Here is a 16,736-nt window from a genome sequence, read left to right as displayed (position 1 = left end):
AAACCCAACACTTTGTTTTATTTCATTAAGAAAATGCTCTTTGTCAAAGATCGGTCGTTGCTATTCCTAATGTGTTCCCAGGTGAAATGCTCATAATATACAAAGCGGGAGTATTGATCAATACAGCAAGGTGGCAAAAATAAATTTCGAGCAGCATGAGTACTGAGCAGTGGCGCAACTATTACGAAGTGTCTAAAGGTACGTCCGACGTATCCATTCCATTCTCGTAAAGATACGGCGGACGTCGATATACAGGCTCATGGCTATATGCACGTCGAATGCGGCCACATTCCGCTTGCTACGCGTGAATGGATGTCATCCTCTATGATATCAGCTAGCCGCGACTCTCGATGAGGTGCTACGAAGAGTGCATCCGTTCTAACATAGATCACGGTCTTCACTTAGGGTTGTGTACGGCAAACATCGCTGTCAAGCACATAGCCGCAGGCGATATATGCTACGTACTGCACCAGCTCCACCAGCTGGCATCGAGATACGCACATTCACGAGCAGCTTTCGCTTCGCACTAAACTATCACCTCGATCTGCCCGTAATGCGAGCGAGCTATTCCTAGCATTTACGCTGTCTTAGGTCCTGCATCGACCTCCGAAGATCTAGCGCCGGCACAACACACACACACCTCGCCGTGCAGCTGAACATTCGGCAGTCCAAAGTATGTATGTGAAATGGCATTATGCTCGTTCCTCACATGCAGACCGAGGAAACAGGATGTTTTTAGCTAAATTCTTCGTTTAAATTCTACCTCAGAGCCGTGGCAGAAGACATGCCGAATCTACTAGAGGCCTGCACATCGACTCGTCGAGGCGAAGACCTACTGCACCGCACCGCAAGAGTGCACAACCGGAAAGCCGGAAGCGTGAATGATCCGAATTCCATGTGAACAGCAATGTTCTTTGGTATATAGGGGAAGACTAGACTAAAGTGCTTAGGCTGCATCTTTTTCTTGTCGTTGAAGTTTGCGTACATGTAGTTTAAACCCCCGCATGCTCGAGGTTAGCGTGACCCGACTGAACGGCCGCGCAGCTTTGAAACGATCGGGATGGATATGCATGCATCGCCGGACTTAGGTACGCGGTAGAAAATGTGCGCTGCACATTTCGTTGAAGAAGCTGACTCTTGGAATTTTGCAGAGTGTGCCATGCAAGTGATCGTTGCTACAACCACGCATCCATGTTCCCACGGCTGGCCTACCCCGAGGCGCATAAATGTTCAACCGACGTATCAATGATCGAAGAGAGGACAGATTTTCACAATATTGGGCGTGAAATCGATAGCTACCAGTGCTCAGTGTTAGAGAAATTCTGCCTTGATCATGCGCAATTCAGTGTTTCAGGTGTGGTCAGTAGCTATATAAGTTTGAACAGTTCGCCTTTCAAGTCAGCGGCGCCAGCGATGGATCGGCGGAGCGATTTTCCACGCTACACCGCTGTCTTGCTAGAAAGCCTATCTAGGCGGCGTTTGACATTCACCTGCTTTTTGTTGGCCCCGTAATTGAAAGCAACGCCTTCAGAAACGCGTTAAATGTTCAAAAATGTATTCTCTTCAACAGTTTCACTCCAGGCTGTCAAAGCAGGCGGACGTTGATAAAACAGTTGAGCACTCCAGTCTTTAGAAATCTGTACAATCACCTTCAGTTTGTAAAATTATTGGAATAGGTCACTTTCCGATCGCTACGACATAGACCCTCATGACAGCGCTGTCACGTGAATAAGGACCACACCAGGCCGAAAGCTTGTCTCATATAACATAGCTAACCAAGGTATACCTTACAGCATTGTGTTGATTTTTATGGTGTCTAAGCGACTAATGCTGCCATGCACCAAGAACAAGGTTTAATGTATTTATTTTGTGTGTAATGACAAATGTTCTTTAGGATGTAGCTTGTTTAGGAACATTTTAGGAAACCAAAAATGCAGGAAATTTGCACGTCTCTCCTAGGATCATGCTGGGATGGAAAGGGATCTGTTGCAAATTGTACAAAATGTTTCCTCTTTTCTCGACTCTGGCGCACGTGTAAGATATGGTTTATTGTTAGTTCATCTCCACACTCCTTGCATATTGGTTTGTCCTCTTTCATAAGTATGAAGCTGTGTGTGAGGTTTGGGTATGTGTTTTGTGAAGATGACCTAAAATGTCCTCCATATTGTGTTTTTGATCACTGCATGATTTCCATTCCTTAATGACAGGTTTGACAAGTATAGTTTGTAGTTTATTTCAATGTTTCAAAAATCCTGCCATTTCACTCTCACTTTTCTTTGTACAAGCTTCTTGGTATCTTCATGCAGCATATTCACCCTCTGTAATTTAGCATTGCGTCAAGGTAACCTGGTTATTTCTTTTCATCACCTTTCAAGACTACTGTCCCGATTTCATAAAGTTTCTGACGACAGGAACTCCTTGGAAGTCATAGAAATAAATGAGATCCACAATCATGAGCTATCTAGGGTATGCATATACATGTCCATCGCTCAGTGGAATGGCGTCAGTATGCTGTTAGAATAGGTCTTGAGATAACGACAACCATTGTCTGAGGTGGTCCTTAAATGGGCATTGAAATCCTATGTAACTACAGGTACTGATAGAACTCTTGACCATGTTATGTGATGATGCGATCCTTGCATGAATATAGGTATACATTTCAGAATCTGCAGTGCACCACTTGACCATTTGCCACCAGTTTGTGTAAAAATGTATTTTTCATGCATGTTAACCAGTATTTAACAGATGACCCCTGTGCACAAGCCAAAAGTGCCACGAGCCAAATGTCACGAGGCCACACGACATGGCAGGAGCTGTTAAGCCAAGCTTACAAAGTTATATTTGAAATATTTCAGCTTCAACGTTTCAGCTCCAATTAAGAAAGGTTGAGGCTTACAGAGGTCTATGCCAGGTTGTCTATCACCTAACAGGGCAGCCTACGACCGTATGCTAATGAGTATATCTGAGATAACAGAGACATTAATTAAGGAATTAGTAATAATGTTTGTAGCAAAGGGCATGTAAATTAACGAGAATCCACAGTGCGATCTGCAGACAAGAACCATTAACGCTGGCACACCATACCCTTACAGGTGGAGATTAGGAGTCTCCCTAATTTTTTGTCTGCTCAAAGCTTGTCATTTCCTTCGTTCTTCCAGATGAGGAAGATGTGAAAATGATAGCATCCAAAATGCCAGAGACCATCGTTAACAAGGATGCTGATCCCAACAGCGTAAAAAGGAATTTCAGAAAAGATGGGTGACTAGTAATGCTGGCAACAGTTGAAACTAAGTGGAAAGGCATGAAATTGAAATGCAACATATGCAGAGATATGTTGCGAGACGACCAGTCTGTGGTGTGCGACATCTGTCTCCGTTAGTTTCATCAAGTGATTGGCCAAAGCAGATGGGGCTTGTGGTTTTGTGATAAGTGCAGTGTAGTAGCATAGATACAACCTTGCCCATTAATAATTCGAGTGAAGTAAGTGCATTGTTTTGTTTTGTTCATGGTTTCCATGAAAACATTATGAGAAATTTTTTCCTAGAGAATGTTTGCTGAAATGTGAATATAATGTGCAATAAAACTAGTGTTTTCTTGCTGTTTACTTTTCCTTGTATACATTAGTTCTGTGAAGAAAACCACAGGCTAGAAAGAAATGTAATGGCATAAATTTTGATACTTGGCCCCGTTGTGCTGGCTCAGTAGTTAGAGTGCTTGGCTGCTGAACCCAAAGATGCAGATTTGGTTCCAGCCACAGCAGGGGCATTTCAATAGAGGCGAAACAATAGGCCGTCATGCACCGTGAGGTGTCAGTGCATGTAAAAGGACCCCGGATGGTCGAAATTACACCGGAGCCCTCAACTATTGTGTTCCTCATAGCCGTAGTTATTTTGGAATGCTAAACCAGATATATATCACATCATACTCTGAGTAAGATGCTATTCATGGTCAGTTAATCATACACTAAATGATCAATTTTTTTCTGCATGGTACAGCAGCTGTTGTACAGTTTTACTTTAGCCTTCATGAAGAATATCACACTGGCTCCACATGGCCTTCTGTTGACCCTTGATATGCGTCACAATCACACACCCGAGTATGTATTTGTCTAAAGGCACCTATGCATGCAAGGAGGGGACCGTTACTTACCACTTGTCAGAACTGAAATGCATGATCCACATCATTTCTGTAATTCAACTACTTGCTATTTGAACTGTCCAGCATTGATGCAAGTTTCAAAGAACTGCAATTAGCAAATTAATCTAAGCAGCAAACAAGGCCAAGAACTGCTTCGGTTTCATCTTTAGCAACTGTTTGGGAACTAAAATTAGCCAAATGTTGCAAAACATAGATGAGAGGTTACAAAATCTAAAAAGCAATGCAGCCTACCTGTGGCGTGTAGGGTTTCACATCCTAAAGTGACATATGTAGCTATGAAGAATACCGTAGTGGAGAGCTCCAGACTAATTTGACTGCCCGGGCTTTGTACTTTGCATTGACATCTTGCAGAAAACAGAAGCATTTGCTAAAATGGCGAGAATTGGGCCTAGTTGGTTATTCATGTTGGTTTCACCGCGCTAACACATTGAACGACAGAAAAGACCAGTCGCGCTCCGTGGTGTTTGTATTTTCTGTCGTTCAATGTGTTAGCGCGGTGAAACCAACAAGAAGCATTTGCATTTCACCTGCACCAAAGTGCGACTGCCATCACTGGTATTAAACATCACGACCTTGGGGCAAGTAGCGGAACGTGCCACTAAGATGTCGCAGCGTCTACGTGCATGCTATACACGTCAACCTTTCTAGCATTAAAGCTGTCACATGCATGGCAGATATTCATGTTCAGCTTTGGACTGACAAGTTTAAAAGTGTACTATTTGTGTTTGTCTAGCATGAAAAACAAAGGAAACTAAGTAAAAACGAAAAAAAAATGAACATAATATGTTGAAAAAGCACTAGTCATTAACACATAAAGCATATTCGTTCCTTTATTAATGATAAAGTGGCCTTCAACAATAGTACAAAGCCTGAACATTTAGAAAGGTGCTGTGCCAGGCAGCTATTTTACAGAAACCTGAACCATTTCACCTGTAGTAATGCGCATCCCGGCGGTGTGGGCTGGGACTTATTTTTCGGTCCACTCCAACATGCGAAAACTGCATCATGTGCATTCCCATTTTCCGAGTTTTGAGCTCTGTAGTACAGGCTAACAAATTGTCGATGACTTATTTTCGTCTGATTGTTGCATAGCGCGTGTAAATAAATTACCACTGCACCCAATAAACACTGACATGCACGTGCAACATCGCCGATCATAAACGGACACACTGATGTCCGTCCGGACATCGGCGCACTCATCACAGCACTCTTCGTAGTCTCACACAGCAGTCTAGTAGGACGTAATCCGTAATCACAGCATCTCACGGCAAGCACAAACCACACCTCCAACAAACACGAATGACGCGATGCTTGGGCTAGAGACACGCCGGCGGTGCCCAGCTTTTTCAGCGCCGCTTGTGTTACGTTGAACTTGCAGCACCAAACCTCAATGCGAGCAGAAAGCGATGCGTTACGTGACGCATCTCATCACAGATGGAAGTGAGGAAACTTTGAAGAATCAAAACTACATAATTACATAACGACCGTCGAAGACGTTAATCCACATAATAACGAGGACCAAATGAGCGGGCGTGCAGGCCGCGGGCTGGCCGTCAACACCGCGATTACATGCGCTTGCGCTCTGGTCGTGCTTGCCACCCTGCCGCGGTCCAACTCACGTAAACCTATCATCATGCCATCACGTAGTATATCACGCATTCTAGGCACTATTCTTGCCACTGTACTATTCTTTGTAATTTCACATTTCACGCATGCAGTATGTAGTACATACTTCTTGCACCTCGCACGTACACACCTCATACCAACTTCGATTTGGCTACATATGGCTACCATGTTGTTGCTACAACCACATCTGGGGATCTCGGATCCGTCCGGCTTTCCCGACGGACCCCAAGGCCCATATCGGAGAAAAATGCGTTGGGTCCGTCGGAAGATCCCTACCGATCGGGTCCGTCCGCCGTACCTCTGAAAAATATTTCCCGGAGCCGTCGGACGGATCCCGAAGAAAAACGCACCGGGTCCGTCGGACGTACCTTTAAGACCATTGATCGGGTCCGTCGGACGTACCTTTAGCCACAGCCCAACTATTAACGTAGGCACGGTAAGAGAACGTACAGTACTTGGGTTGCATCCGGTGCCGGCGATCACTCACCCTACGAATCCTTGCGCACCGAAACCCGAAACTGCCGAAACTACACCACTACACTGTGCCGAAACAAACTTCGTGAACCATCGAGAGAAGGCGATGGCAGAGCATGGCCATGCTACGGTGGCTCCATGGTAGAGCAAACGAGCAACATATGTTGAGGTTCGTAAGTTGCTTTATTTGTTTTGCTAGTTCGTGTGTGGTCTAATCGGTTAGTGGGATCTAATTGATGACTAAACAAAAAGCTTTGTTCTTTCCACCGTTTCTAAGACGTATAAATAGCAAAATTGGATACGTTAACAAAAATCTAAAATAGTTACCATGTTGTTACTATTCACAAATAAGCCGCAAAGTAAATCTTTTGAAGCATTGAGGGAACTATTTTTCTTTAAAATAGTACAATACAGGCAGGAAAAGCTGCAGTTAACGTTTTCAAACACTTGAATTATGATATTAACCATGTTAATGTTGTACGTTTCGCCATAGTTTTGCCTACACAACGATGTCGTCTGCTACCGCTGTAAGCCGCAGCCAGCGCAGCCTACGCCAACGTTCTTCACGCGTGATTCCCGCGCTTCCTCATTTCCCGCCTACCATTGGTCGAGAGCACTACCCACGTGATAACAGTTAGGGTTTCTATAGGATAAGGTTTTGCGCTCAATCCAAATTCAGCCAATCGCGACTTTCCCTATGCTTTCCTGTGGCGAGAATTCAACGGCGTAGCGTTTCTGCTCCGTGGGTAGGATCCGAGGAAGCCATCGTTGCAGTGACTGCCGACTTGTTTATTGCAAATCTTCCCAACGAAACACCTCCGAGCCTCCATCTTGTGCGCAGTAAGTGTGTTCTAAAACATTGCAGATGAATGCGATTTTTTTTCATCGTGACATTATTTAGTAAGACGACGTATTTCACAAGTTCGTGTACGGAGTATTACATGTAACTCTATGGGGCCGTAGGAACCCTTGGCTAGGCGAGGCCTCACAAAGGAAGCCTATGGACGCCATGGTGTTTCTATGGTGGCTCGGGGCTGCGATCGCTTATGTTAGAAAATTTCTGTCGTGGAACTCGCTCGTTCTTTATTTGTTTTGAGGCCGTTAGCGTAGAGCAGAGGGTTCAAATTTTATTTAGCGTAGCTTTCCGGTGTAAAAATCGACGTTCTTCAAGCCTGAAAAATTGTCAAAATGGGCCGTTTTTTCCAGCCTTTGTTGCATAGGGGCCCATGCTTTTGCTATGGACGAAGAGCGAACGCTCATTGGGAACCTAATGCTCCCTGTAACTCTATGGGACGCTTGCCCCATAGCAAAAGCCGGCTATGCTGGGGCGCGCTTTTAAGTTTTTGGGAAGTTTGCTGCAAGGATGCCCGGCTTGCAAGTCTTAGCAAGGGAAGCCATGATAACGTTCAAGGGCATATTTCGACGGGGCTTTCATTGATGAAGACGGGGATTTCTTCCTCCCTCATAGCTATTTACAGTGCTTGCGACTCCCGCGTCGGCTTCCATTACGCGCCTCGCTTGCGGGCACCAGGTACGGACGCGTCGCGGTTGCGTGTGGTGTAATCGCTTCGCGTAGACGGATTTTCACTCTGGAATTCGCTTGAAATTCGTCGCAAATGGCTTGCGTTCTAAATTTCTTGTCCCGTGGCAGCGCCTTAGGACGCGCTGCGTGGCGTGGGATATTTTGGTTTCTTGTAGTCTGCTATCTGATAGCACCTGCTTTTTGAGAGTTCACTCGCCGTGTTTACCGTTCTGTAGGCAGGAAATTTTGGCTTCTCCGTCTTCATTTTTCTGAAGCGAGTAGAACCAATTAGGCAGTTTGCTACTTGGTTGCTGTTCCGTTCGTCGGTGCGTTTAGTAAGGCTTATTGCGTTCGCGCGCAGTAATTTACATTTGGCGGGAGTTTTTCTTATGTGATAGTAATTGAATTAAAATGTTTGCGGCTGCTCACTGTGCTTTACTGTTGGCGCGCGGCAGAGGTAAGTTGCCCTAAGGGACAGGAGAGGGGGTCTGAGCAATTTGAAGCAGACGATTTCCTGAGGGAAGCGCGGCGCGCCTTTAATATGTATATATATATTTTTTTTACCTTAACTTTCGGTACTAGTGGCGCTGGGTTGTTGCGCTCTCTTGATTTTTTTTTTTTTTTTTTTTGGGGGGGGGGGGGGTGTACATTTTGTAGGTGTGCTTCATTGTCCACTCGTGTTTGGCTCTGAACTCGGTCTTTAGAAATACGTTGTAGCAGATGGAATGCATTTGCCTAGCCGTTTGGCGGATTTTGCCTCCATCGCTAATAGTTTGGTTTTTTTCTTGCTGTAGGTGGTTTGTGATCTGCTGACAGGAACTTCGCCATGGGAAAAGGAGACAAGCCTCGCGGTCGGATGTCTGCGTACGCCTTCTTCGTGCAGACGTGCCGCGAAGAGCATAAGAAAAAGCACCCGAACGAGAACGTGGTCTTCGCCGAGTTCTCCAAGAAGTGCGCTGAACGCTGGAAGACCATGAGCGAGGGTGAGAAGAAGCGCTTCCACCAGATGGCTGACAAGGACAAGAAGCGCTTCGACACGGAGATGGCTGATTACAAGCCTCCAAAGGGCGACAAGTCCAAGAAGCGCAAGCGCGCAAAGGACCCCAACGCTCCTAAGCGGCCGCTGTGAGTTACCAGTTTCTTCTTTTTTTTTCTTTTTTTTTTTTCGAATCACTAGTATTTGCATGGTGGGCATAGTTTAGAGATCTGATAAGTGATGTTTAAGTTTGCATTCAAAGCTGTTCATACTTCACTTCAACATGTTTTACAGGTCTGCTTTCTTTTGGTTCTGCAACGACGAGAGACCCAATGTCCGCCAGGAGAACCCAGATTCATCAGTTGGGGAAGTGGCGAAGGAGCTTGGCCGTCGATGGAATGAGGTCGGCGATGATGTCAAGGCCAAGTATGAGGGCCTGGCTGCCAAGGACAAGGCTCGTTATGAGAAGGCAAGTTGTAGCAGTTGTGTCCTTAAATCATAATTTGGTTTAGCTAAGGCTTGTCACATCTGGTGCTAATCCTGTGGCCAGCTGTATACTGGGGCATTGTTTTCTACATGTTTGTGCTTTGTTTCTCTTTGTAGGAGTTGAAGGCCTACAAGGGGAAGAAGACCAAGGGAGGTTCACCACCAAAGGACAAGGCCAAGAAGAAGGATGAGGATGACGATGATGAGGAAGAGGAGGAAGAAGATGAGGCTGAAGATGCTGAGGAGGACGAGGATGATGAAGATTAAGGATCCTCGACTTTTACGCATACACTTCATTTTTGGTTTCCTCCCATCCATCTCTCGTTTTACTTCTGTTTCCTGTTCCGAGGTCTGTCCATGCGGCTGCACCACTTTGTGTTCATAGTTTGCCGATTCTTGATTCTACCTTAATTCACTTCCACATTTTTTTTTTTTCTCTCTCCTTGGTTATGCATTACTCGAAAACAGATAACAGGCTTCTGATGGGGCCCCAAAACGGGTGTTATGTACATTTTTTTTTTCTTTCCTGGCTGCTTGTGTTCAGCCAAAGTGGCTGCAGTCTGTACATGTGAGCATGTGAAGAAACACTCAGACACTGTTTTAACTTAATGTAAAGCTGTAACTAAAAGTCATCATTGGAGTATATACAGTGTGACAAGACCGCATCTCTGCCCATCTTGAAGATCACTTTGCCGCGTGTATGCTTTAGAATTGCTATTGTATTTTGCACTGATGTGTGAGCCTGTATATACTTTTTTTTTTTCCCGAGGCTTTCGATGGCCCAAGAGGGTTTTAATTTCCGGTGCCACATGTGCCGTCTCGGGTCTTCAGTTGCGTTCTGTTTGTCATACCTCATTGCTAATTATTCACCTCCTTTGCTCATTCGTCATTGCTACCAACAAAACACTCATTTTAGTGGCGTGACTGTTTTTTGTATCAATGACTTTCAATAAAGACATTTAGCACGTCTGTTTTTTCTCCTTGATAGAGGGTACTGCCAGACAGTTTTACACAACAGTTGTGTATGCCCTTTGGCTGAGGAATGGCTGGCATTAGTGCACAGTTAATCTTTTCCTTATTCTTGTGGCATACTTTTGAAAGTAGCGCTTTTGGTATTAGTGATACGGCGGTTAGTGTGCAAAGTTACAAAGTAGCACGGCTGCTTCCAGAATTCGTGAACGGGGTAGTTTGCCTTGCTGTACATACGAACCAATGTGCTCTTCCACTGCTTCCACCGCCCTGACCCTCGCAGCAGTTGTGGTTACAGAAGTTAACTCAAGGTTAACCACCCTCCAGTTTCAAGTAAAACTCCTAAAACCGGCGTGTGAGTTATTGCATAGCAATATTACTGCCCGAAGATTATGGGAAGATTTGTTTGTGCTCTTTCTGGTAATACCAGTTATACTTCCAAGTTTTATTTGTCTTTAAATATCCTTTTATTACATTTCCCATCACCCCAAAATTTTTCCAAATTATTTTAGCAACATATTTCCTAATAAGTTATCAATCATACAGTTTAAATCACAATCACACGCAAGGTCGTGCAATGAACTCTGGCCAAGAGGCTCCGCTCCGTCTGCGTTCTGTGATCCCCCTTATTCATCTGTGCCTTTTTGAGTAGTTACTCCATCACTCGCGGTAGGTGCTGTGTGCAGCCAAGATGGAGGGCGAGTCGAAGTACGGCGAACTCGCTCCGTATTACGAGAATTTATTCCGTCCTTTGCCGAAAAATGAACATGAGATGTTCATGACACGTTTTTGGTACTGGGGTATGCCTACCTTGCTCGGTGGCATCGCGGCGTGCGTGTCGAACAGGTTTATGGTGAAGCCAGTGTTTAGTGGTAAGTTCGCTACATTGTAAACGCAAGAGTACTTTTGCCCTTGAATCTTAACTGTGCACATGAATGAAAGTTCAGCCTAGAATTCGTATTCTGTCACTTTTACGCGTTTCGCTACGCGCTGCGTTTGAGCAGTCGCAATCTTGCCCATGACCGGTATCGGTGCGCGCTTCGAACGGTGGGCTCGCATGGCCGTCGGCATTCGAAACTGCCCTCCGGCCCGGGCAGTCAGCAAATACTAAAGTGAACCATATTTCTCTAATAGTGGTGGTAAGGTTGTTTTCTAACTTGGGGCTTCGCCGTGGCAGGTGATCACACGTGTTTTCCGTTGTTTGAATTGTGGCCCGCATCTTTTCTCACAGAGAGCACGACCTAAACCTTTACGCAGGCCTCCAGAAGCACATTTCCTGCATGATTTTGTGCGGTGTTGCTGGAGCTGGCTACCACCGCTTTATGGAGTACCAGGCTCAGGAGAGAGATGCCGCCCTTCGTCATTACATTATGTTACACCCGGAGGACTTTCCCGAGCCCGGTGAGGTTTTGGGCTGCGCAGAGCTCATATGTGCTACTTATTTTCTGTGGTGGAATGTGTTAATGATCTGTCCGGGGCCTCAACAGCTTATAGAAGCTTTCAGCTATGAATGTCTGAACTGCAACGTGTGCATAGCTTCCACACAACTAAAAAGAAAAAAAAAAATGTTTTAGGGGTGAAATTTTTGTTATCAACTGAACTATTTTGCATTTTGAAACCAAATCTTTGGAATATAATTGCAGGTGTTTATGTATATTGCATTGCGTAACAAAAAAGGGGGTAGTTATAGGAGGGTCCTGCTCACTAATCAAGATATATCCTCAGATCACATTGTTTTTGAAGTGTGCTGAGACACGGCACGTCCAGTTGGAAAATGGCTGCACTGCTTTTGGTGCCTGTTGTTCGAACATGACTCCAGCAGGGTTCAACAGTGTCACTCTACTATCAGATGATTAATGGTTCTTTCCCTCATGGAGTCTGATTGATCAGAACTTTCGCTGTATATCAGCTGTCGTCCAGTGAAAGAACCTTCCAGTCACTACTGCTAGAGTGCACTAGAATTTCTACTACTGCCATGCAGATTTTTGAGTCACTAATAGCACGGGTAAATTGGAGAGACTAGCACACTTCAATAAAATCGATTAGACAAGGAAGGGCACCTGCTTTCTTCAGTGGGCTGAGTGGTAAATCTTTCTGTTGTGGAAATCAGCTATTTGTTATTGCTTTTTATGCTAAGTATACGAGTATCAGATGATCTGGGAGTGCCCTGAATTTTGGCCCTTTTGTCTAGTAAATGGCAAACTTGTCAGACTAGTGTGTCATCATACTTAATCTGACAACTCTTTGTTTAATGTATACCTTTTTTCATGAACTGGCTGTCTGCGTATAGGCTGTAGTATGGGCATAACACTGCGTAAATGAAGTCTCAGTTCAGCTGAGTGATGCACATGTGGGCACATTCCCAGCTTGTGCTCATCTGTAGCAAAAACTTTGCACTTTGTAGTGAAGATTATCTCCACTTCCATCAGCTGTCATGAACTGGACTATCGGTTGAAGGATGCTGTATTGATGCTGGCATAACAGCACCGTCGTTTTCACCTCACCTGTGTGGGTTACAAATATTGACATATTCTGCTTGAGCAACAGGCTTTGAAAGCTGTTGATCCTTGACTGAATGAATTACCTGCTGCCGCTAAAACCTTACTAGGTTTTAGCGAAACCAAGGAAGGAAGGAAGGTTTGGTCGAAACCAAGGAGAATGTATCTTAGGCAGAAGGGCTAGACCAACAACTTAAGTAGACTGAGGCTACCTTGCTGATGTGGGCTGATAGGCAGGTCTGCCATTCAGGTATACCATTACTGTGTTTTGCTGCATCATTCTTGTGCAGGCAGTTTAACAGAAGGCAGAACGTCAAGAGTCGTGCATGCTCAACCTTGTGTACTCCATTCTTGTAGGCAGTTCAGATCAGAAGTGTGCCTGCAGATGTGTGCATAAAAGCAGTGCACATTCCATGGCTCTCCTTCTGCCTCCTTGTTATTTTCTTCTCTGCTTAGAGAATTGTCTGGGTGCAGGCATTTTTGTGGTATATGACCTTTTGCAGGGCAGTTTAAATATCTTTGCTCTCTGCTCGTAGTTGTTCTGTGAAGATCTGGGCTTTATCGCTAATCCTTGTATGAGGAGCACCGGCGGCTGGTTAGGTGCTTCGGTTCAGTTTCTAGCAGCACAAGGAGTTACTAGCGGCTATCGAGGCTCATTGCGCAACTGATGAGCTGTAGCATGGAATTTCAGTTCTGAGCAGCTGAAAGAGCCATCATTTGTATTGCTCAGTATCAAGCATACGTGGTCTTCACGGCTAAGACTGTGTGGCAACTTTTCCAGCATTCAGGGTAGAACAAGAAAAAGAAGATGGCTACACAGTATGAAAGACTGAATAAGGGTTTAGGGGGAGCCTCAGTTTGCAAGTGGAGGCAACGTTTTGACAAAGGGGACTTGTCTTTGTCTTGGCATTTTTGCTGCACATGTTCTGGGCTAGCTTTTCATCAAGCCTAAGTATGCAGTCAGGCTGCCCTTCTAGCCACGCAACCCGCAGATCAGTTACAGCTGGTTGAGTAGGCTAAGCTAGAAGGAACAGCCAGAGGGCTCCTGGACTAAGGGGTCCTCCTGGGAGTGTTTACATTATTTTATTTAAATAAAGTTTCTTTCCTCCTCCTCCTCCTCCTCCTCCTATGCAGTCATGTACAAGAACCCATACAGTGTCCTTTTTATGTGGCTTCCATAAGACTTACACTAATCATGTGCTGCCCTGCGGTCTCTTGATTTCATTTAGCATTTTGAAACATTCGGTCCAGTAGCGAGAGAGATGACGTGTTGAGCCTCTTTAAGCAATTCCCGCAGGCTCTCTCGTATGGTCCTTCAGAGATATTAGTTACTCTTACTGCGTCTCCAGGCGAATGTACTTGAAGAAGGCTCATGTTTTGTTCGAGGACTCAGATGAGTTGGTCATTTTTTGACTATCATACTGAGGATTTTGTTTGAAATGACCATTGCCGGGGTTCAAGGTGGCTGACTGCACGGCCTATCACCTACAGGTACCGGCAGCTGACTCGATTCTAGAAACAGTTGTGCCATTAGTGGCGAGTTTTACTGGGTGATGCGTGGAACCATTATTGTTATCTATTGCACAAAAAGGTCATATTCGTCCAGGCTCATGAACAAAAGGATTTACCGTTTTGGCGGAGAGTACTGCATGACTCACGATGAGCTGTCTGGAATTACGGCGCAAGTTCAACACTATCACATATTAAGTCTTAAACAAAAAAAGGCCGTTCACAGTGAACCCTCCATGATGGCGTTATTTTTCAGGCTTTTAGTTATCATGTGAAGCATTTATGCTGCATTTTGCTTTTTCTCAATAGCACCGATACCATAAGAAAGGGGAGACAAAAGTGTAAGGCACTACTACAGACTCTAGAATAAAAATATTCGCAAAGGGCTTCTGAAAGTGACCTTTCAAGACGGGGCATCTAACTCTTCCCGAACTTATGAGAAAGTTTCACATGGATAAGGCTTGTTTTCTCCATGGTGTTAAATTCCTCGTTTTGGTTAAGAAGTTGAATCAAGGACCAGCAGAAGGTTATTGAAGTGTGGACAGCCTAATGATTATGGGAGATGAGCATCTAAGATTGTAGCTTGCAGGATTTTGATAGCATTCTATATGGTGCACAAACAAGATGCTTATTAGCATCCAGCGCAGTGCCCTCTTTCACTTGCAGTTCACAGGTAGCCCAAAAATTGACGTCCATATTGTTGACCAGATGGCTAAGGGAGCTTGTAAAAAGGAATTCGTGCACTCCAAAAAGAGACTCACAGTACAGGACAGGATGATTTCAATCTCAAAAAAATATTAATCTGAGTTTTAGTCTTCCTGCCATCGCTCCATTGTTTTTCAATCTCAAAAAAATATTAATCTGAGTTTTAGTCTTCCTGCCATCGCTCCATTGTTTTTCAAACTAACTGCGTGAAACGAGCCCATATTGTTGTGAACGTCTTTTGACAACTCAAAGATTGGTGCTGAACCAAAATTTTAGAAATGCATGCTATCAAAACAAGCATGCTAATGCAGTCAAATAAACCAGGTAAAAGGCCTGCTTCGATAGCCAACTGTACACAGCATGTGTGCCAAGGACATAAACCACGGCATTCTTTTTGTTCTGTCACTATTTCTATAAACACCGAGAAATTTACTGCTGATAATTGCAGCTTTCCGAAAATGAATTAAACGCCGAAATACATCCGCCGAATTTTCTCAGACATAAACACCGAAAAATAAATGGCCTTTTTGTAATGTGTATACACCTAGATGCATTACATCTGGTTATAAGAAGTCTGAGGAAAGCGTGAACTAACTTTTGAGTGCATATTTGCATTATCTGCTGTGTGCAGAGGTATAAGGTTTGCCGAGCTGTTGATGAAGACACAATCTAGTTAGTGCGCAAACTTATTCGCAATGTGCAAAAGGATTTGCGGGGCTCATTTACAACACAGGTTGATTTTAGCCTCTCCATGTACAAGTTGGAGCCCTGTGTGACAACAGTGGCCAAATTAATAAACAAGTTTTCCAATTGGTATCTAAAGTTTATTTGGTCTTTTCACTTGCCATGAGGCTCTGAAATTATTTTTCCGGCCATATGTTGCCATGCTAAGCATAATTACAAGCTGCAAAGGGTCTCCAGAATGGTGGTTACCAGTTCACGGGAAGTGGGGTGGGGGTGATGTATCCACGGAGGTCTGGGCTGAAATAACATTTGCTTGCAAAAATTTCTTTTGGTTTCTCAGTTTTGCCAGCGTTAGGTTTCTGTTACACTTACATCACTTCATCAGAACACATAAAAGTGAGCGTGTTTAGAGATCGGATGTTTAAATTCAACTACTTTCTCAGCAAAGGCCTCATTAGCCGAGTTGCTAGGGGGGAGAGCTGTTATAGGTGCACGGTGGAAAACTTGGAAAAAAGTTGGACAAAAACAGGGAAATAAAAGAGTTGTGCTTGCATGCTTCCTTTGTTTCTCAATCTGTGCCGTTTTTCATCATGGCATTATATTCAGCAATGGTCTGTAAAGATGTCTTTTGAGATCCATGGCTCCTGCACACACACACTGCAAGCTATGAGAGTTGCTAAAGCACATCCATTTAAGGAAAAGACTTTAGTGGACATCTCTGGAAGCCATGTTGTATTGGCTTCTTGTCTTTGTTGCATGTTTTCATTACGGAACTTTATTTTTGTGGGCTGTTCAAGGTGTTTCTTTTCTTCATTTTTATGCCATGGCTTCATCTTGCAGAGCGGAAAAAGTACCGGGACGTCCTTGAAACCTGGCTGCCAATCCGATGAGTTCAGGCCTCCAAGCCTTTCTCCTGCACGTTTCTGGTTAAGCAGTTGTTTAATAGAAATAAAATTTTCTGTTTCTGCAAGTGTGCATTGTCAGTTTTGGAAAAAGAAAATGCATATAATTGCTCCGAGGTAACTGAAGAATGGTACAATGTATACTATGCACGTTAAGTTTGTTAGGTCAGCTAACACTATTAATCACAATCATCATTAATTATCTGGCAGAAAGTGCACGTAACAAA

At 44.3% G+C, this 16,736-nt stretch overlaps 2 protein-coding genes across 2 annotated transcripts; both read left to right on the top strand.

Moving 5' to 3' along the window:
- Positions 1-6,943: 6,943 nt before the first annotated feature.
- Dsp1 (Dorsal switch protein 1) lies at positions 6,944-10,211 on the top strand. Its single transcript, XM_084601242.1, has 4 exons — positions 6,944-7,098; positions 8,575-8,905; positions 9,051-9,225; positions 9,360-10,211. The coding sequence occupies exons 2-4, from the start codon at positions 8,607-8,609 to the stop codon at positions 9,507-9,509; spliced, it is 624 nt and encodes a 207-aa protein (XP_084457368.1). The 5' UTR covers positions 6,944-7,098; positions 8,575-8,606; the 3' UTR covers positions 9,510-10,211.
- A 644-nt stretch (positions 10,212-10,855) lies between these two features.
- On the top strand, positions 10,856-16,577 carry ND-B14.5B (NADH dehydrogenase (ubiquinone) B14.5 B subunit). The gene is made up of 3 exons (XM_084601243.1): positions 10,856-11,083; positions 11,469-11,612; positions 16,448-16,577. The coding sequence occupies exons 1-3, from the start codon at positions 10,903-10,905 to the stop codon at positions 16,495-16,497; spliced, it is 375 nt and encodes a 124-aa protein (XP_084457369.1). The 5' UTR covers positions 10,856-10,902; the 3' UTR covers positions 16,498-16,577.
- Positions 16,578-16,736: the final 159 nt, after the last annotated feature.

This window comes from Amblyomma maculatum, chromosome 4 (assembly GCF_055883805.1).
Source record: "Amblyomma maculatum isolate TAMU_Amacu chromosome 4, ASM5588380v1, whole genome shotgun sequence".
Taxonomy (NCBI): Eukaryota; Metazoa; Arthropoda; class Arachnida; order Ixodida; family Ixodidae; genus Amblyomma; species Amblyomma maculatum.
This window is presented reverse-complemented; position numbering and strand designations above follow the sequence as displayed.